This window comes from Quercus robur, chromosome 5 (genome assembly GCF_932294415.1).
Source record: "Quercus robur chromosome 5, dhQueRobu3.1, whole genome shotgun sequence".
In the NCBI taxonomy this organism is placed as follows: domain Eukaryota; kingdom Viridiplantae; phylum Streptophyta; class Magnoliopsida; order Fagales; family Fagaceae; genus Quercus; species Quercus robur.
In genome coordinates, this window is record NC_065538.1 from 41473131 (window position 1) to 41494463 (window position 21333).

At 36.2% G+C, this 21333-nt stretch overlaps 2 protein-coding genes across 2 annotated transcripts; one reads left to right on the forward strand and one right to left on the reverse strand.

Annotated features, from left to right (window-relative positions):
- Positions 1-707: 707 nt before the first annotated feature.
- LOC126725961 (3-deoxy-manno-octulosonate cytidylyltransferase, mitochondrial-like) lies at positions 708-5423 on the reverse strand. Its single transcript, XM_050430989.1, has 8 exons — positions 5116-5423; positions 4030-4075; positions 3160-3246; positions 2945-3069; positions 2351-2490; positions 2199-2250; positions 1983-2093; positions 708-1169 (listed from the first exon to the last, which is right to left on the reverse strand). The coding sequence occupies exons 1-8, from the start codon at positions 5338-5340 to the stop codon at positions 1077-1079; spliced, it is 879 nt and encodes a 292-aa protein (XP_050286946.1). The 5' UTR covers positions 5341-5423; the 3' UTR covers positions 708-1076.
- Positions 5424-18802: 13379 nt separating this feature from the next.
- Positions 18803-21052, forward strand: LOC126725962 (pentatricopeptide repeat-containing protein At2g33760). The gene has a single exon (XM_050430990.1). It carries the CDS (start codon positions 18884-18886, stop codon positions 20675-20677), a length of 1794 nt encoding a protein of 597 aa, XP_050286947.1. The 5' UTR covers positions 18803-18883; the 3' UTR covers positions 20678-21052.
- Positions 21053-21333: the final 281 nt, after the last annotated feature.

Consider the following 21333-nt stretch of genomic DNA (forward strand, 5'->3'; position numbering starts at 1 on the left):
ATACACATCAGCCTGCTCATTGTTGGTTTCCCATAATTCTTTGCCTTAGCAATCTGTCACTCATCCCTTGTCAAAAAAGAAAAAGAAAGAAGAAGCTATTTGTCACTCATCTTCACGACTGATGTTGAGAAATTTTGTTAGGAATTCCGGTGAGGCTTATTTGTTAGAAACATGACTTACATTGCCATCTGAGCAAAGTTTGTAATTTGGTATTAAGTTTAAGATCAATGCACTACACAAATTGCTTGGACATCAGCTCCACGAGAAAGCAGGTGAGGCTGCAGGAGATATTAGTCACGTGATTGCATCCATGCATGTAAAGAAATTTAAGGCCAAAAAACGTACATTACAAAATCAAATGGTACCATTCCTTGGAGAGAGTATACATATGACAACTTTTGTGCAACAACTTTTACCCCAATCTAGATGTGCAATTGTGAATGGTGGAAAACAAAAATTGTGGATCCATGTGAAAGTTATGGTTCACCAATTACACTCACACATGTCATCAACAAGTTGTAGCAAATTGTGTGGTCATAAAAGAACTGCTCCTTGAGATAGGGCAGATTATCTTAATGTAAAAGATACCAATGGAGTACACTCATGGACCAGTCAAGTGCAAAGTTTACGCAAAGTTGTATGAATGATGTTTGCAATGTTGGATTTATGAGAACTTTTAGCTTCACAATTAGTATGAAACTTCTGAATTTGTCATTAAAGAAACAAGATCTCATTAATCAAATTTGCAAGTAATGCCCACACCACACACATTGTTGTTAAACCCAGATGGACAGTAAGCCGGTGAAAAGACTGGATAAGGGGCTACTGGTCCAAATTGGTTGGATAGCTAGATTATACATGTAACTTGAAAATTACATCTAGTACTTGGCTTAATATAATTTACAGCAGAAAACTAGCACAAATAGGCTTGACTCAAAACAAGGAAACAAAATGATGGCAAGAGGAAACAGAAGTCCAAACTTTAAATTTACTGCAAGAACTTCTAGATCATGCTAGTTCCCATTATAAATGAAGTAAGAAAAGGGTTCTCTCTTTTTCTTCTATTCTGTTGAGAACTAAGACAAATTTCTTTCCCGCATCAACAATTCTATCTTCTTGACATCTTCTGGAATGTCGACACCATGGGCATCATGGTCAACCTTGATCACCTGTGATTAATAATGTACCACGCTTGTGAAATTTATTAAAAAATAATTCACATCTCTAAGAAAACAAACAAAACATAAGCCAATATAAATTGTGATCCACAAAGACGTACTAACATATGAATAATTTCAGCAGCTCATATGTGAACCCAATAAGTTAAATAAGGTCATCTCAGCATCAACTTCTAAGAATGTTATTAATTGCAGAGGACAATTCACAGTGAAATACAATTCTAGCAAAATATCCAAATTTGTTTTGGGAGTTACATTCATGTAATGAACAAAAGGATGTGACTTAGGACACATGCGTCATAATAGAATAGCTTTACATACTTATGCCCATAAAAATGTATGCCGCTGAGGTCATATAGTTTCTGTCATGAGTTTTCCTCTCATTTTTTAGTTAAAAACCTTTATGTCGACTAACTATATTTAATGAATGGATTTATTATCATCTGCAAGCACCATGCACAACGGATACTCCAAATCACTCAACATTATCAATCAACAAAGGAAAAACAAATTGATATGCCTAGTTTGAAATGCAAATGCAAACTGAAACTCAATAGGTGTCATGACTCATGAGCATCATTAATTATAGACAAAACACAAATATCATTGTGCAAGTGGTGAGGTCAGCGGCTGTCCTGTGCCACACACACACACACACCCCCAAAGAAAAAGGAGCATGGGGTAAAATGTAACCATAACTAGACTCTGATCCATGAAGAGTTAAACTGGTACAGATGACAGATAATTGATCAAATGAATTTAGAACAAGTCAATCAAAATATAAAACAAATGATTGTATGATACCTTCATCTTATAGCCATTCTCAAGGACTTTAAGCTGCTCTAAATCTTCTTCTAGCTGCAATGTAGTAGGTGGAAGATCTGGATATATCTTTAAAAACTGTGTATCATAGCTCTGGCAAGACAAAAGAAAGTCAGCACGGTAAAAGACCACACAGAAATTACTTACATAAGAACCTCACAGCAACGGTCCTTTTTAAACATACAGGTATATCAATACCTGGATACCAAGATGAAGCAAATATGGAAAGTGTGGATTGGCCTTCCCTGACCTGTGTTTCATACATAAAGATAAACGTAAATTACTAAGGCTACACACTCTATTTTGTATTGCATAATTTGCATCTATATAGGATATTCAATAAATCTCACTTGTTACACGGGATCAGACCCCTTGAAAAATAGATTGCATATCCATGAGTGTCCACCACACATTTCACTCGATTTGGATCAGATGCGTCTTCGGGTTTCAAAGATGTAACTGCAGTGCTGAATACAGCATCTGGAGCTGCCTGCAGTACTTAAACTAAACCAATCAATTCATATGGAAAAGGAAAACAAAAATCAGGAGCAACCCAAAGACAGAAAATTATATTTATATCAAAAGAATAATATGTAGCTGTCCTGCAGATGATACTACAAAGATATTGAGTGTGATGAGAGAAGGTTTTACAGGTTAGCCACATTCTTATCTTCTATCAATTAGAACAATTTTCTAAGAAAGAATATTATTTACTCAAGGCAGGAGTTAAAAAAAAAAACGATAACACAAGAGTCAATAAACCAAAATTTATTTATCAAAAGATAAAATGTAAAGAAATAGCATATGTTCTTTTCATCCATGTTGAAGAGGAATGTAACTAATGTGTAACTTTCTTAGTTCCAGATATGAATGGCCACCATTTTCCAAAAAGAAAAGAAAAAATTACAAATGGCCATCATATTTATGCACGGAAAATAACTTACCTGCAGAGCTTTGACAACCCCATCTATTATCTCAGGCTCTATAAGGGGCTCATCTCCTTGAATGTTAACAACAATGTCAAATTTCTTTCGAAGCTTTTGAATTGCCTCGTTGCAGCGTTCAGTTCCTGCCAATCAAGCAATTAAGATAACCTTCTGAGTCTATTCAATTAATACAAAAATAAATGTGACTAATAAGGTTGAGCCACTGGTCTCACCATTTTGGCAAGATTCTGACGTCATTATCACATCAGCTCCAAATCCCAGACAGATTTCTGCTATCCTCTCATCATCGGTGGCCACAACTTGCAGAAGAGAAAACCAGATATTATAAATTGTGTGAGAGAGAGAGAGAGAGAGAGAGAGAGAGAGATTACTTTTAAAAAAACTTATTATATGATGATAGGCATGTGCTTAATCAATTCAAAATGTTTCAATTGTTTTAGTTTATTAATCATTAGTGTAATCCTATATTTGATGCTTAAAATAGCTTCCCTTGCCACAGGTGAGAAGAATCATAGAGTGAAACTACTAAACCAAATTTGCTAAAGTTATCATTTTGTGACAGATTGCCATTTAAACGCAAGATAAGTCATAAATAATGTGATTACATTGCTGCTTCTGGGTAGTTTGTTATAATGCCCTCACTACAGAATGCAAGACTAATGCTGCCCTTGATTCAGAGCAGAGGCAACATTACAATGCAAATCTCAGTGGCGTTAGCTGCATCAATAAGACATAGAACCTGATCCTCTCTCTCTCTCTCTCTCCTGGTGCTAATCAATCAAAGCTGCATCTTTCAGAATATCATAAAGAACGACTGCAACACATGCCATAAGGTAAAAACACTCATACCTTAACCCAATAAAATGTCAGAAGATCTTGAGGATCATAATTTCATTAGCTATAGTGCATGACTTTGCCTCTTTCTTACATTGTACCGTAATTGTCTTTTCTTTTTTATTTTGGTAAGAAACCAAAATGTCAACATCAAAAGGATATAATCCCCTTAGTAACAACATATGATGTCAACCATCTTTGGAACAAAAAAAAAAAAAATAGATATGAAGCCCAATTGCAGGACATACCAAGTTTGTCTAATGTGGTTGCAAGTTTTGCTCTTTCCCATGTTCTCTGCCAAGCACAATTTTAGTAAACAAAATCCATAAACTACGGTAAACCTGTGCAGGGCATATAATATTTAAAGACATACTGGTTGAAACAAGAACAAAAAGAGATTAAACATGGATTACAAGGACAATTAGTGCCTTGACCAAAAACACAAAAATTGCACCTCATTCAATTCAATCTTTTCCACAGTAGTAAATGAATACGTGTAATTTTGCATCTACAATTCCCAATGAACTGACAGTTTCCTGAGATTGAGCCATATACTATGAAAACAAGAACAAAGTCTGCATCTGTAATTTAACTACTCTTGTTGAAACCACTTATGCTATGGGTGGGGTTGAGGTCAGACTTGGGCTTAATTCACCTTAGGAAGTGCTTTTGGCCTCTGTTCCGTCTAAACCCCTCATGCATTGGTTCTCCAAGGAAGCACAGACACTTCATTAGGGTGCCGAACCCGTGTCATACCCATGTCATACTAGTATCATACCAGCCGTTTCATGTTATAATTTTTCCAAAATTGGTTGTGTAACCATGTCATATCCGTGTCCGTGTCTCCTAGGTCCTTAGTAGAGGAGCTAAGATGGTAACACCCAGGTAGGGAAGCCACGGTTGGTCCCCCTCACGCAGAGAACCAAAACAACTGTAAGGAACAACTTTGCCATTTTCAATCAACCAAAACATGCACCGAGGACTTTTTAATTGGCTATCTAACAATTAAGCATTTGTCTAAATTTGTTCTCATCATGCATTTGCTAAGATAAAGTATAAACCATGAAACTGTACTTAAAAAATTAAATAAATAAATAATTTAACAAGCTAGCTATATTTGACTTTCGGTTGGACTCAAAACTAAATCAATCCAATTGAAAAACAAAGACATTTTCAACTCTAAACTAAAATTTGAAGTTTCAAATGTAGAGTCAGAGTCATAGCTTACATCAACTAAAACAGCAAAACCTTAATCTCAAAACTATTTAAGGTTGTTAACATGTAAAATGTAGAGCCATACTTAAAAATAAATAAAAAAGAGTAAAATGTAGGACCTGAATCATGGGCTTTCCGAGGATTGGAATCAGAGGTTTCCCTTGAAATCGTGAAGAAGCAAAACGAGCTGGTATGATACCAACAACCCGGCTCCGATACTTTGCGGTTCGGCGCGTGGATATCACCGCGTAAGCTCCAGCCGCCGCCACTATGGCTGCCCCGGAGAGTAGGCCTTGCACAAGCCATGAACCGGTGGTGCTAGACGTGGTCGATGTGGGACTCATGACGTTTCAGTTGTTGAGACAAAGAGAAGTGGCGCGTGTGGTGATAGTGAGGGCATTCGCGCGTGTTTATAGCATTGTAAATTGAAAGGAAGCTTCCTAAGGGCGGGAAATCAAACAGTGTCGTTTTCCCACTTTTCTTGTAGCTTCCGCCAAACGGTGCGTTCTGATGATTTTCTCCCATAAGAAAATGACAATTACTATTATCAAAATTACAACTTTATTAAATTTTCAATTCTAAATTATAAATTTAATTTAAAAATGAAAATTTTAATTTATACCCTATTAAATTTTCTTTTTAATATTTTTTATGCTCTGATTGGTTTGGGAGGAAAACAAGAGAAAATTGTAATTTTCTATTATTTGATTCGGGTAAAAAGGAATAGAGGAAATTGAGTGGATGGACGATAAAGTTTTCTATTTAAAGCCACCATTTGTTTTCTTTCCAAATTGGGGAGGGGAAAGAAAAAAAAAACCTAACATGTAAAAAAAACTAAATTACAAATTGTACCTTAAATGTTTTTAAAATTTTTGATTTTGTCCTTAAAGTTTCAAAAGTTTGATCCACTCTCCAAACATCAGCTATCGTTTGACAAATTTTTTTTTGTCTATTTGTCATTAAAGTGGTTGTTAACATCACTCTATCTCAAAGTAAAATAGTTTTAATGCATTAAAACTATGCAATTTTTGCTATGTCGGTAAAAAAAAAGTATTTACCACTTTTTTTTTTTTTTTTGCATTTTTCTCTCATTTTTATTTATTTATTTACACTTTACTTTTCTCTCTTCCTATCTCATATCTCACTCTCTTACATTAGATTACACTTTCTCCACCTCTCATTACCATTTGTGATCGCATGTGGTGAATGTGGTATGCTAGGAGTACTGGGGTCAGGATGCTCTGAGTGAGAAGGGTTAAGAAGTACCTGTTGATGTGTTTGGTCCATATGTCCAAAGCGAACTTGGGTGGTCCATCTCTTCCTTCGATTGTGATAGGCCCTGAGCTCATTTGTGAATTGGGGTTGTAAGGCATCAAATCTATATTGCACTTGTTGCAACTCTTGTATGCGTTGCCTCTGTCTGAATAGCATCAGTTCCACCTCTTCCATGTTATGGGTGCATTGGCCACGTGTATGACCAATGAGGCCACATCTAGTACAAAGCTTGTGGACTCTTTCATAACGACATTGAATCCAGATTCTAGCACCATCATCCAATCTGAGCATGAAACCAGCTATCACTGGTAACCAAGGATTGATTTTGAACTTCACTCTCATAAATCGTATGTTCCTTGGAATCTTGTCTTCCCAATCTACTCTTTCCACTATTCCCATTAACTGACCCATTTTTTAACCTAATTCTGGGTACCAGACAGTGGCTCCAGGAGTCTCTCTATGTTGCTAAATCTTCAAGATCAGGCTCTACCACAGGACCATGTCTTGCAAAAGGAACTTCATCCTCTTCTCTAGGTAAAAGGTCTAATTCTAGTTCTCCAGCAAAAAGATCAGAGCTAATGTCTGAACTACTACTATCAGTCCAACCAACTTCTCTAGGAACTATGTGATCATCCATATTGGAAAGGAAGACTAGTAGCAGTTGCATGCACAGTGAGTACAGTGTAGTACAACGACAACTAGGTACTCTAAAGGACGCTGAATAGTCAGAGGGTTAGAGAATATCATCATAGCCTCACTGCATTCAGCTATACACTTGTTAAACCTTAATCACAGTAGGCTGAACCCATTTAAAACAATGCCCATTTGAAACAATACACTTGTTCCCCCCTACCCCAACAAACTCTTTGAACTCAGAGGACCCTAGAACAATCCCAAACTCAGATGACTTAGAATCACACATTGTGCATGATAACCCTACACCCCCACCCCAGGATTCAATGGACCTGGATTGAAGGTAATGGACCTTATATTACTAATGGACAGAGCACTAGGCAACACTTTGAAGCATCGGATATAGACAGTGATACCACAACAATCATGTTTAATCTAGAAAATTTGAATGAAGATAGACCTGAGGTCCAATGCCAGAGATGGGATAAGGGTTGCATACCTGAGTCCCCTGACTTCTACATAGAGTTGTTGGTATAGAGAGTTAATAGAGGGAGATTCAGATTTGAATTAGGAGACTCTAGTGATGGGCCTAGACTAATTAACCCCCAAGAAGAGCAAAATGGGCTTGTTCAACCTAACCCATTAGAAAACCCATTACATACTACCCAATTGAACAATAAATGAGCAAATGAAAGAAATCTAGACCCCTTTGAACTTCTTACCTTAGGACCTGGCCCTTCTTTATCTAATACAAACCTACTTGCCTCTATTTTAACATCAAACTTTTGGTGTAATGAAGGTGGGGGGACACTTTGGCTGGAGACACATCAAGACTGAGCTCGAGAAAAAGAATCAGGAAGGAAATAGGAAAATTTGGGAGAAACAATAAACAGAAGTTGCTATGTAGTTTTTTTGAAAGGGAAGGCACCACTTCCAAGACATTTCTGATGTATTTGAACATAGGACATCTTCTAATGGTGAGAGAGCTAAAGGGTTTAGCTAGGGAAGCTGGCCTATAATAGCTTCCCCAGCAGCCATGAGGGTCCTAAGTTGGAATTGTAGAGAGTTGGGCACCCCCTCTACAGTTCTGCAATGTCAAAAAAAGGCCAGGGAGTATAAGCCTAATATTATGTTTTTAATGGAAACAAAATTAGCAAAAGACAAAGGAGCCGCAATTTTGGAGAAATGTGGTTTTTGGCATGGCTGGGAGGTTCCTCGAGAAGGCATAAGTGGTGGTCTGCTGCTAGGATGGGTGGGGAATCTAAGCTTAAGCATTTTGTACAACTCAAAACATCTCCTGCATGCTGATCTCAATGACAAGAAAGGTACCCCTTTATCCGTTTCTTTTGTATATGGACATCCAAATCATACTAAAAGAGAGGAAGTGTGGACTGAATTAAGGAATATTAGGAATTTAGTTCACAAACACTGGGTATGTATAGGGGATTTCAACCAAATCTTATCTCAAGAAGATAAATTTGGTTTTAGTTACAGGAAAATAGAAGGTGCAGAGGTGTTTAGACAAACTCTGTTTGATTTGGGTCTTTGTGATCTCCAAGCAAAAGGGCAACACTTTACTTGGATGAATGGTCATGGAGAAGAATCTTTTGTCATGGACAGACTAGATAGAGCCTTTGCCATAGTGGATTGGATCACTTCAAATCCATAATATGCTCGAAGGAACCTTCCTATCCTAAGATCTGATCATGGTCATATTATCCAAGATTTTGAGTTTCAACAACCCTTTAGGAAAAGACCCTTCAGATTTGAAAAAATCTGGTTAACTTATGATGGCTATAAAACTCTGATTCAGAATGCTTGGAGTGTTTACTCTCAGGGATCTAGAGCTTTTCAGCTTCAACAGAAGCTAAAAAAATGTTAGGAAGGAGCTTCATGGTTGGAATAAAAATGTATTTGGAAAGGTGGACAAGGAGATAAGAGAAAAACAGAAGACTTTGCAAGATTTACAAGACTCAATCAAGTCTATATAAGATATTAGAATGGAGAGAGAGCTTAAGGAGAATATTGAAAATCTGATGGAAAAGGAAGAATTTATGTGAGCTCAAAAGGCTAGAAGTACTTGGATTATCCAGGGTGACAAAAATACAAAATTCTTCCAAACTCTAGTCAAACAAAGGAGAGCTAAGAATAGGATTTTGCAAATTAGGACAGCTGATGGGAGCATATTAGAAGAGTTAGGAGATATTGAGTACTACATACTAAAGCATTTCAAAAATCAATATAGTGAAACAAGTACAAAATCAGTACAAGATCTAATGAAAGAATTGGAAAGCCTTGAAATTCCTAAGCTTGATTATGCCCAGAGAATTGATCTAGATAGGCTAGTGTCTAATGAGGAGATTGAAATGGCAGTTTTCCATCTAGGGCCCCAAAAATCCCTTGGTCCAGATGGGATACTAGTCTTTTTCTATCAAGAATTATAGAGCATAGTATGGGCCAAATATCTTTAACTATGTCCATGCCTTTTTCCACTTAGGTACAGTTCTAAAATCTCTCAATCAGACATATATTGCTCTTATTCCTAAAACCAAAACCCTAGAAGAGGTAGCTCACTTTAGGCCCATCAGTCTTTGTAATGTCACCTACAAAATCATCTCAAAAATTTTGTTATCTAAGCTTAAACCCTTTATGGATACTCTTAGTACTCCTTACCAAAATGCTTTTATTGAAGGTAGGAACATTATAGACAACATTCTCTTGGCACATGAGATTTTTGATATGCTAGGGAAAAAGAAGCATCATAAGATAGGATATGGTGCTTTGAAAATTGACATGTCTAAGGCTTATGATAGAGTCAACTGGAACTTTCTTAAGGCTGTTCTCCTTTCCATGAATTTTAGTGACAAATGGATTGATTGGATTATGGAATGTGTGACTTCTGTTCAATATTCTTTGCTTATCAATGGTAGCCCAACTAAAGCTTTCTTTTCTTCTAGAGGTCTTAGACAAGGAAACCTTATCTCTCCTTATCTTTTTCTTTTCTATGCTAATATCTTATCCATTGCCCTCTCTAAGGATGAGAATCAAAAAAAGATCAAAGGAATCATAGTAGGCAAAAATGACATACCCTTCACCTACCTACTCTTTATTGACGATTCTTTCTTTTTCTTCAAAATTGACAAGACAACCCCAACTAACCTAAAGGATACTATTCTTTGGTATTGTGCAGTGTCTGGTCAGTGCATCAATTTTAGTAAACCTGACTTGTTTTGTTCACCTAACACTCCTCAGGAGGATAAGGAGCCCCTTGCTCTCTCTCTTCAAGTTAACCTTATTCTTAAACCCAGCAAGTATTTAGGGATAAACTTCAAACTAAGGGGTAAGAGGGTAGCTGATTTTTAGGATATCATAGATAAAGTTCAAGGAAAGCTTCAAGGTTGGAAGGCCAAACTCTTATCTCAGGCTAGTAGGACTACTTTGATAGTTTATGTGCTTCAAGCAATGCCTTTGTACATTTTTTCTTGTTTCAATGTTCTTGAAGCAACATGTAACAAGCTTAATGCTATAGCTAGATCTTTTTGGTGGGGACATGAGGTTGGAAGTAGAAAACTTCACTTGATCAAGTGGGACACCATTTGCCAACCAAGAAACATAGAGGGACTAGGTCTGAAAAATTTTAAAATCATCAACCAAGCTTTGTTAGCTAAGCAATATTGGAGATTACAACAATCCCCAAATTCCCTTCTCGCTAAAACATACAAAGCTAAATATTTCCCTAGGACCACCCTAAAAGATCATAAGACTAAACCTCATCACTCATGGATCTGGAGAAATATGGCTAATCCAAGTCTAGCCTCCTTGAAAGAGGGTCATTGGGTGATTGGGGATGGTCATCAAATTCCCCTCACTCACCTAGACTGGTTTAAATGCTCAAATCATAATCTAATAAGAAACAACCTTCTTGGAGGTACAGTTGCAGATCTCATTAATCAGAACAAAAGAACTTGGAATCATACTTTAATTAGGAAATTATACCAGCCTCACATTAGTAAGGAAATCATGCAGCTTCATATTCCTAGAACCTTGGGCCTGGAAGACAAGCTCTTATGGAGACACTTTTAACTCATGAGAATATAAGGTCAGCAAAGCTTAGTCAATGATTCATCAAAAACATTACTCTTCAATGGGGCAAGAAGAAAGAAGACATGTATTACCCCATATAGTGTGGAAGCTTCTCTGAAAGTAGAACTCCCCTATAAAATTTTGACCTTTATTTGGAAAAATCTTGCATGGGAGCCTTCCTATTTTTGAGACTCTAAATAAGAGAGGTATAAGAACCACTAACCTTTGCCTTATGTGTAATGAGGAGGAAGAATCAATAGACCATCTGTTCTTGTACTGCCCTTTTGCAAGAGGTATCTGGCATGGCTCCAATCTAGAAGTCAGAACCTTAAATTTAATCCATAACTTAGTTGATTTCTAGTTGTCATCTTCCATTCCACATAATGTCAACAGGGACAAGGATAGAATGTTTTTCCTTCAATCCCTCTTCACTATACTATGGGCTATCTGGAACCAGTGAAACAAGGTTCTTCATCAAGGTAAATTGCCAAACCCAATGGAAGTTATGCTAATAGCTCAATCTCTTGCTTACAGGTATAGGGAAGCATTCCAAAAAGATCAACCTTAGCATCCTAAATTTTCAAATCATCCTCACTAGACACCTACTAACTAGGGATGGCAAGTCATCATCAAGGTAGCAGCTTTCAGAAATAGGAAAACTAAAAGGAGTGGTTGGGCTTATGCAGTGATAACAATGGATGGTGCTGTTATTCTTAAGGGTGGGGAGAGCAATGGAACGAAATCATCTTCTCAGTCATTTCAGGAAGTTGTGAAGGAGGCTATTTTCAAGTCCAAGGAGCTAGGATTCTCAAAAATGTTAATTCTCTGCAACACCAAGAGGCTTGTGCAAATTTGCAATCAAAGGAGAAACCCAACTTGGCTTGAGCAGATCATCATCTCAGATTTGGTCCATCTTCAGCAACAGGGCCTGATCATTACTTCCCTTTTTGTTCCTAAGGAAGTTATTGCAGATATTTTGTATTTGGCCCATATCACTACTTGTTTCCCAGTCCATTACTGTAGGCTAAGGCCAGACTTATCTTTATAGACTTTGTCTTAACTACTTTTCACTTAATGAATGAATGATGATTATTTGGTATCCAAAAAAAAGAAAAGAAAAAAAAAAAAACCATTTGTGATCTAACATTACATATTCCTCTCTCTCTCTGTCAAATGACATCATGTCAGAAAATCTTATTGATGTCATTGCCACTGCCACGCATTCATCCACGCCCTCTAGCACTTCAAACACTATCACCTATCATCATTTTAAAATAACCTCACATCTAGATCGAGATAAAATCAAAATTATCCAAAAACTTAAGGGTGAAATTTAGTCTAAAAATTATAGTATGTCATTGCTTGGCAAATTTGTAAAATAATATCATTGTGTAATGTCATCAACTCTACTTATTCTTCCTTGTTAAGGTAAAAAAAATCATGACACTCAAGCCCAAGGAAATAACACAATGGGCCAACCTCATGACAAGTAATCATAAAAGGGATGAATTCACCACAAAGAAAAGGGATGGTAAGCCCAAAAGTTTTGAAGCCCAAAAATCCACAGAAGGAAAAGACTTAGCCTTTCAAGATCAGGGAGTTGAGGAGAGTCCAGCATAAAGAGCTGGGCCGGGATCCCCAGGGGCTACCAAAGGCTCGGGATCCCTGGGACGCACAGCACAGCTGAGGTAGGATGGAGACAACTCGGAAGGGGTACCATGAAATACAAGAAACGAAGAACATATGTGTCCTTCTTAAGCACCCAGTGGTGTAGAAAAGAACCAGAAAGCTTGGAGAGTAACAATTCATGAATAAAAAAGCTGGTACCTTGGGAAACCCAGAATGAAGAACTATAAGGGGAAGTGCCTGAGAAAACCTTCAACCTAGTAGAAAAGGATTCTGATTACTTGGGGAAAATGACAAGAAAAGGGACAGCCAAAAGCTGAAAAGGTAAAAAGCCAAAAGTTGAGGTCAGCTACCTAAGGGTGCCTCGGAATGGAAAGTCAGCAAGGGACTTTCAGGGAGACAACACCAAAAGGAGAAAATTATGAGGAATAAGGAAAAGACCAGCCCTCTGAGTGACTGGCACAGCATGAGCTCTGGTGCCTAGGGGAGCAAAAGAGAGAAGTTAGTGGTACTTCGGAACCTTACCAGGACATTATAAAAGGGGAAGGTAACCAACATTGAAGTGGGCAATCAGGCATGCAGTGAACCATAACATAATCATTGAGAAAACTCTGTCCAAACTTAGAGAAAGTAGTAAAAAGAGAGAAATACTCCCGGTATCTCAATACAACCACTATAGAACATACTCGGATTCAAAGATTCAAACTTTGCAAGTCTTGGAGGCTTGAATAGCCATCTAAGTCTGTAACTTTTGAGCTTATTTGGAGCTTGTAACACGTCTTAGTGAGTGCATTGTAATCCATAATTAAGAAAATAATCAAATAATTTCATATTGACCTAGGGATTTCTAACAGTTATTGTGTATTTCTTTTTCCTTGTTACATTGTTTTCCTTTTGCTGTATTCTTGCTGTTATATATATATATTCTTGCTTGCCAGTGCATACTCGTTGTAGGACCTTTGTCCTGTGCACCACTTGGTTTGTAAACAACCTATTTAGCTGCGATGAACTAAGCCCAATCCACCAAAACACAAGTATTTGGCCCGGGATCCTTGGACCTGGGAACTAAGAAAAAAGGCACCTACACACTCCTTTATTTCTTGTTTTGATGGCCAATATGGCTGAGAAAGATGTAAATTTTATTGTGACTACTGTAGCATCAAAGAAACTGAAGGGCTTTTGAGATATTTTAAAACAAATAAAAACCCCATAAATTTAGAGTTTGATTCTTAAAGAACAATGGGAGAGTAGTTGGTTTATTTGTTTTATGAATAGCACCGAGATTTGTAAACATTTCAATATTTGAGTTTATGACTATGGTGAAACATTATTTAATTCATTGATTTGAAGATGCACAGAAATGATGAGTTTGGCTTGTGATGAGGTTCATCACAATCCAACACTCAATAGAAGTGATGGCAGTTCTCTTGATTATGGTGACCTAGGTAGATGAGAGAGAGAAGAAGAAGAGGACAGGGAGAGTGGAGAAAGTTAATGACTTTTTTTTTTTTTTTTTTCTCTAATAAACGTATTATATAAAAGAATTAGTGACATTTAATTCTTTGACATCACTTTTTTAGAAGGTTGATGACATGACAACTAGTGTCTTATTTACCATTAGATCTAACAGAAATTAATGGTCAGAAAAAATGTGTAACTCTTGTAAAGTTATATCTTATATAACTTGAATGTTAAACCACCCAATAACTTGTTACTAAATTCATATTTTAAAAACTCCAACATTTGATTATATGTTTTTAACATGCACACCAATATTCATATCAATCAGTTGTCATTTACCATTCAATCCATAAACTCATATTTTATTTATTATTTTAAACTACAAAAACCTGAAACAATTAATTGATGACATGATTATTGATATTCAATCATCTTGAAATTTTACAAGCATGGAGAATGCATGAAGATAATGTAATCAAACGGTGAATTTGTTAAAATGCACATGCAATTAAAAAAAATATTGAGTGGTGTAGTATTCTTTAAAGTTACACTTGGTATAACTTGAACCCAACCCATATATATATAATCCTTTAAGTTTTAATTTTTCAGTCAAAATGTCAATTAAGAGCATTCTCATTTGGGAATCAAGGAATGTAAAAGCCATTCAAATGCAAAATACATTATCAAATACACAAAACACTCAAAATCAACACCACATTTGATACTTCAATACTTTTCAAAATTTTACAACACACTACAACATCTAAAAATACATTATCATTATAGCACATGCAAATCTTGACATCGATACTTTGTAGGTTGCGTGGCGGTGGATTGTTGAATTTTGGATCATTGAAAAAAAAAGTTGAGTTTTGGGTTACGATTTGGATTAGGGAAGCAAGGTTGAGTTTTGGGTTGTTGTAACGGTCACGATGGTTGTCATGGCAAGAGTGGGTCACTAGTGTTGGTGTTGGTGGTTTGGTTTTGGTGATTGTCAACTTGCGCTAGTGCTGGTGCTGATGGGTTTGGTTTTAGGTTTGGTGCTTGTCATGGCTGGGGTTGGTGGTTGTTGTTGGTGGGGGCTTGTTACACAAAACACTCAAAATCACCACCACATCCGATCCTTCACTACTTTTCAAAATTTTACAACACACTATGTAACACCCCAAACCGATACCAAGGATTAGATGCACGACCAAAACTTTAACAATAAAGTCTTCAAATACAATCCCAAATAGTTTCAAGAATACTAAACTCCCTATCCTAAGAAAACATAATAAAATAGTTCATCAACTAATATAGCTCTAAAAGAAGTCTTCAATCTATGGCTCCAATGATCTACCACTAAAATATATTCCATTATTCTAATTTGAAAGGGTGGAGAAGGGGGGGGGGGGGGGCGGTGAGCTAGAAGCTTAATAAGAGACTACATAATATGAGAATGTCTTTCAAAACAAAACAATAGTATCATTGACAAAATATAATCTTTACAAATAGTTTTATAGAAGTTTTAATAGTAATATAATATATTCTATAAAACTATTAGAAAGAAAACATTTAACATTTAACTATAATATTGTAATCAGTAAATAAAATAGTAACCACTTTAGTTAGCCAAAATACATTAAATAGGTAGAAACAATATATTATAGTAATAAACAACTTTTCCACTTATAAAGGTCAAAAGTAATAAAATAATAGTTTGATATGAAAAACATTAAACATTAGTCAAACAAAGACATAAACTGCTAAACACTCAGTGGGTGATTCCTATGGGAAACAATAACACTAACCTCAAAAAGGCAACACTAGCTCCAAAGAGCAAATGATAACACTGCATCACTTCACAATAACACTACATCGGTCGAAGGCCAATACTTAACCCTGTGTTGGCAAAGGTTGTAGATTGTCTAACTAACCACTTGAAAACATTCTTCCTTTATTACGATATTGTCAATACCAATCATATATCATATAACAAATACTTTCTCAAAAATATAGTTTTTTTTAACATATATTGTTTCAAAATAACACTCAAGAAAAAATAAAATTCAGGTATGTGTATAAAGCATTGACAATGGTATAAATTTTTGAAACTTCACTTTTGCAAATATGTATATATATAATTATACACGTCTTGAAAGATGTTATGTTCTAAAGTCCACTTACCTTTAGTTGCTAAACCAAGCTTCACTTCAATTGTCCGGAACGATGTCAACTAGAACCTAATTAAGGATCAAATAACTCAATAAGGGTAGGTTTTGAATCGCCAAAAAGTCCTCTTATAAAACTTTTCCTTAGCCACTAGGAAGATTTCACAATATTAAATCTAACATAACTTTCTAATATACATCATGTCTATACTATATTTTATATAATTGTAGTGTAATCCCTAATACTACAATCTGCTATACATATATATATATATATATATATATATACCATTGAACACCACCTATGAATGTCTATATAGGCTTAACTTATAAAGAATGGTGATACTACTCCACATTTATATTATTATCTCTTTCAAAATCAATAAACTAATGTACGTTTTTATAGATACTTCCATGATAGCCTATTTTCCCTTGAATATATCAATATAATTTCTAAGACTTCCATGTGACTATGAGATGATAAATCCTAAGTCAAAGATGCGTTTAATGATTCCAACAAAGCATGTATAGTTAGATGTTTACCTCAATATAATATGAACTTACTGGCGGCTCTAGTAGTACCACGTTATTCTATTCTTTTCAATGTAGCGAAACCCTAATTCTCTGCTCCTAAACCTTTACATGCTAAGCACTGATTTTTTTTTTTTTTTTTAATATATATATATATATATTTTTTTTTTTTTCAGAATCTTGCAGTTTCTTTTTACCTTTCACGTGGCTGACTTAAAAAGACCCAATATATACCTTTAAAATAACACTCAAATTCAATCTAGGAAGACCATTCCCACTCCAATTAGTACTCTTAAATAAATTCAGCTTTACACGTTAAATACATTTCCTACTTGGGCTGGAATTAACGTTTCCTACTTAGGCTCGAATTTAAAACCCACTAAAACTTATCTCTTTAGCCTCCAAGAAGCCCATAAAACTTAAATAAGCTTCCAAGACTTTAATTCCCAATTAAACTCAAATTGAGGTTGATTAGATAGGCTAGAACTCTAAAGGATTCCAATAACACTTAAACTCCTAATCCAAATAGGTTTTAATCTCTTATCATTTTCCTTAACTAATAAGGAGACTAAAGGTTTAATATGAATAATCCACAAAATAACTCTCCACATTACATCTTCTTTTATTTATTTTCTTTGTAGATATCATAATATAAAATAATATCACATTCAAAATAAATTAACTAATTCATCAATTTCACTCTAGAAGCAATTAAATTAAATCTAAGTGAGTCAGGTGTGACACACTATAACAACATCTAAAAATACAATATCATTATAGCACATGCAAACCTCAACAGTGATACTCTTTAGGTTACGTGGTGGTGGATTGTTAAAATTTGGATCAGTGAAAAAAAGTTGAGTTTTGGGTTGCGATTTGGATTAGGGAAGCAAGGTTGAGTTTTGGGCAACAATTTAAGTTTTTAGTTGTTGTAGTGGTCATAATGGTTGTCATGGCTGGGGTGGATTGCCAATGCTGGTGTTGGTGGGTTTGATTTTGGGTTTTGGTGGTTGTCATTGGTGCTGGTATTGGTGGGTTTGGTTTTTGGTTTGAAGGTTGTCATGGATGAGGTTGGTTGTTGTTTGGTGGTGGGGGTTGTTACTAGGTCAGGATTGGGTTTGGGTGGCAGTGATGGGTTTAGCCACCATTGGTTTTGGGTCTGGTTACTATTTGTCTTGTTGGTGTGGATTTTAATAGATTATTTTAATGAGATAAATTGTAAAGTAAAGAATGAGATGTATGTTATGTTAGTTTTGGGTCTAGTTACCGTTTGTCTTGTTGGTGTGGGTTTTAATAGATTATTTTTAATGGAATGAATTCTAAAATAAAGAATGTGATATATGTTATATTGTTAAAGTGGAAATGTAAATATATATTGCCACCCAAGTTCGTTAGTGGGGTGGTATGAGCTCAAATTCCTTGCCATATGCGCTTGGATTCGAGTCTCACCAATAGGTAGAGTTTGTATTGAGTATACGACTCTCTCTCCTTCATCTTTTTATTTTTTTTTCATATATATATATATATATACACAAATTTTTTTTTAAAAAAAATTTATGGCAATTGGCAATGCTCTCAATGTTAAAAATACATAGTTTTGGCATCTTTTGAAGTTTTAAGTGTATTGGGTGTTAAAATAGCGTTTTAAGCCTAAAATATTCTTTTTAAGTAATCATTTAAAAATAGACAAAATTTTGATACAGTATCTTAGATGCTGTTCTTTAAGTTCTTTTGTTAGGATTCAGTCATGTAATTATTTAACTTAAAAATAAACTTTTATCCCATAAGAAAAAATCCACATTGTAGAATTTTAATAGGAAACTTAAGAAACTGCACCTGTACTTAAAGTTTTGCACTTTAAAAATTATAGTCCGCCATTGCTGTGTGAGACTAAGAAATAATGAGATAATGAGGCCCCATTTAGTAGAGTAGTTAAACAATATATTTTCAATTTTAAAATAATATTACATATATTTTCACACATTTTTTTACCAATACATATTCCAAAAAAAAATATAAATAATATTGCTCAGACTCCTGTACAGGCAACTACCAGCTCGGCAGGTTCAAGCTTCAACATTTTCTCACTTTTTTTTTTTTCTTCTCATTTTCATGGCAATTTTTCATGGAGGCCAAACAACTCCAATCAGAGGAACAACTTTACCCTCTACACAGAGAGCCGCAATCACAATCACACTCTCCAGCCTACCAAGCTCTTCTCAGAGCAGGTCCACGTGTCAGGCCCCTCCAACAAGTCCACGCTCAAATCATCGTCTTAGGCAAGTACCGAAATCTAGCCATTATCACCAAGCTCCTCACGCTAGCTTGTGCCGCTGGCTCAATATCCTACACTCGCTGTCTCTTCCTCACTGTTCCAAACCCAGACTCTTTTCTCTTCAACTCTCTCATCAAAGGCTCCTCCAAATTCGCCTTCTCAAACGACGCCATCTTCTTCTACCGCCGGATGCTCCTCGCGAATATTTCGCCTTCGAATTATACTTTCACGTCCGTGATCAAAGCGTGTGCCGATCTTTCTGCTTCCAGACTGGGTAGAGGGATTCATTCCCATGTTTTGGTTTGTGGGTATGGCTCGGATTCCTTTGTTCAGGCTGCACTTGTTACATTCTATGCAAAGACTGGTGATTTGGAAGTTGCCCGGAAATTGTTTGATAAAATGCCGGAAAGAACGGTTGTGGCATGGAATTCGATGATTTCGGGGTACGAGCAAAATGGGTTTTCAAAGGAAGCGATTGGGTTATTTTATCAGATGCGGGAGTGGGGCATTAAGCCCGACTCGACAACGTTTGTGAGTGTATTGTCGGCTTGTGCTCAGTTGGGGGCAATTGGTTTGGGTTGTTGGGTACATGATTATGTTATTAGTAATGGTTTTGACGTCAAGGTGGTTCTTGGTACTTCTTTCATTAATATGTTTTCTAGATGTGGGAATGTGACCAAAGCTCGAGAAGTTTTTGATTTGATGAGTGAATGGAATGTTATTGCTTGGACAGCTATGATTTCCGGGTATGGAATGCATGGTTATGGTAAAGAAGCAATGGAGCTCTTTGGAAAAATGAGAATTCACGGTCCACGTCCTAATAATGTCACATTTGTTGCTGTCCTGTCAGCATGTGCTCATGCAGGACTTATTCAGGAAGGGCGCTGCGCCTTTGGATCTATGAGGAAAGAGTTTGGTTTGGTGCCTGGAGTGGAACATCATGTTTGCATGGTTGATATGTTTGGGCGTGCTGGGCTTCTCAATGATGCCCATGCTTTTATCAAAGAATTGAATCCTAGGGAGCTAACTCCAGCAATTTGGACTGCAATGCTTGGGGCTTGCAAGATGCATAAGAATTTTGATCTTGGAGTGGAAGTTGCTGAGCATCTCTTAGCTGTAGAACCAGAAAATCCAGGTCATTATGTTTTGCTTTCAAATATATATGCAGTGACTGGTAAGATGGATCGAGTGGAGTTGGTTAGAAACCTGATGATCCAAAGAGGCCTAAAGAAGCAAGTTGGCTATAGCACAATAGAGGTTGACCAGAAGACTTATTTGTTTAGCATGGGTGACAAGTCCCACCCCGAGACAAATGAAGTTTATCGGTATTTAGACAAATTGATGTCGCGGTGTAGAGAAGCAGGATATGTACCTGCACCTGAGTCGGTGATGCATGAGTTGGAAGAAGAGGAGAGGGAATATGCTCTTAGATACCATAGTGAGAAGCTTGCAATAGCGTTTGGGTTATTGAAAACCAGCAGCGGTGTAGCCATCAGGATTGTGAAAAACCTTAGAATGTGTGAGGATTGTCATTCAGCAATTAAGTACATCTCAATTGTTTCTAACAGAGAAATTATCATCCGGGATAAGCTTCGTTTCCATCACTTTAATGATGGTTCATGTTCTTGTCTCGATTACTGGTGATAAATTCTATTTGCTTGCTCAGGCTTGAGTGGCTTGACAATTTCGCTACATTGGTTATCATGGGGTAAGGTTCATCAAGGCAGTCAAAGGTTTACCGAATTACAATTTTGCAGGCTGTAAATCTCTGGTCTCAAACCAAAACAGATTGGGTTTGGTGCTATGAAAAAAAGAAGTGGAGAAAGGTCTACTTAACAAGGAACGATATCAGATCCAAGAAACCAAAGGCTTTAACATAGCATTAGTTGTTATATTGCCTAAACTTTGCGTGTACCATACAATTGCCTAAGTGGAGTCATCTAAAGCTCATAGGTAGAATAAATCGACAAGGCTTATTTGTTATCATTGCGAAGTGGACAATAATTTCATTTCTATATATTCGCATAAAAAAAATTCTACTTAGTTTTTGAATTGTTAAAGTCCAAAAGATAAAGCATATGCCACAGTTTAATGAATATGCATCATTGTCAGAACATATTAGATAGGTTAGTTTCAGCCTTTAACCATCGTTTGTAGGAGAGAAGATATCATTTGGTTAAAAAATCATTGTCAATTAATGTGTACATACATAGTTTTATTACTAATATTATTAGGCATGGAGAAATACCCTTTCCCCTTAGTTGTTTGTCCTAGCCATGGAGGGTGTTTTCTAAGCTTTT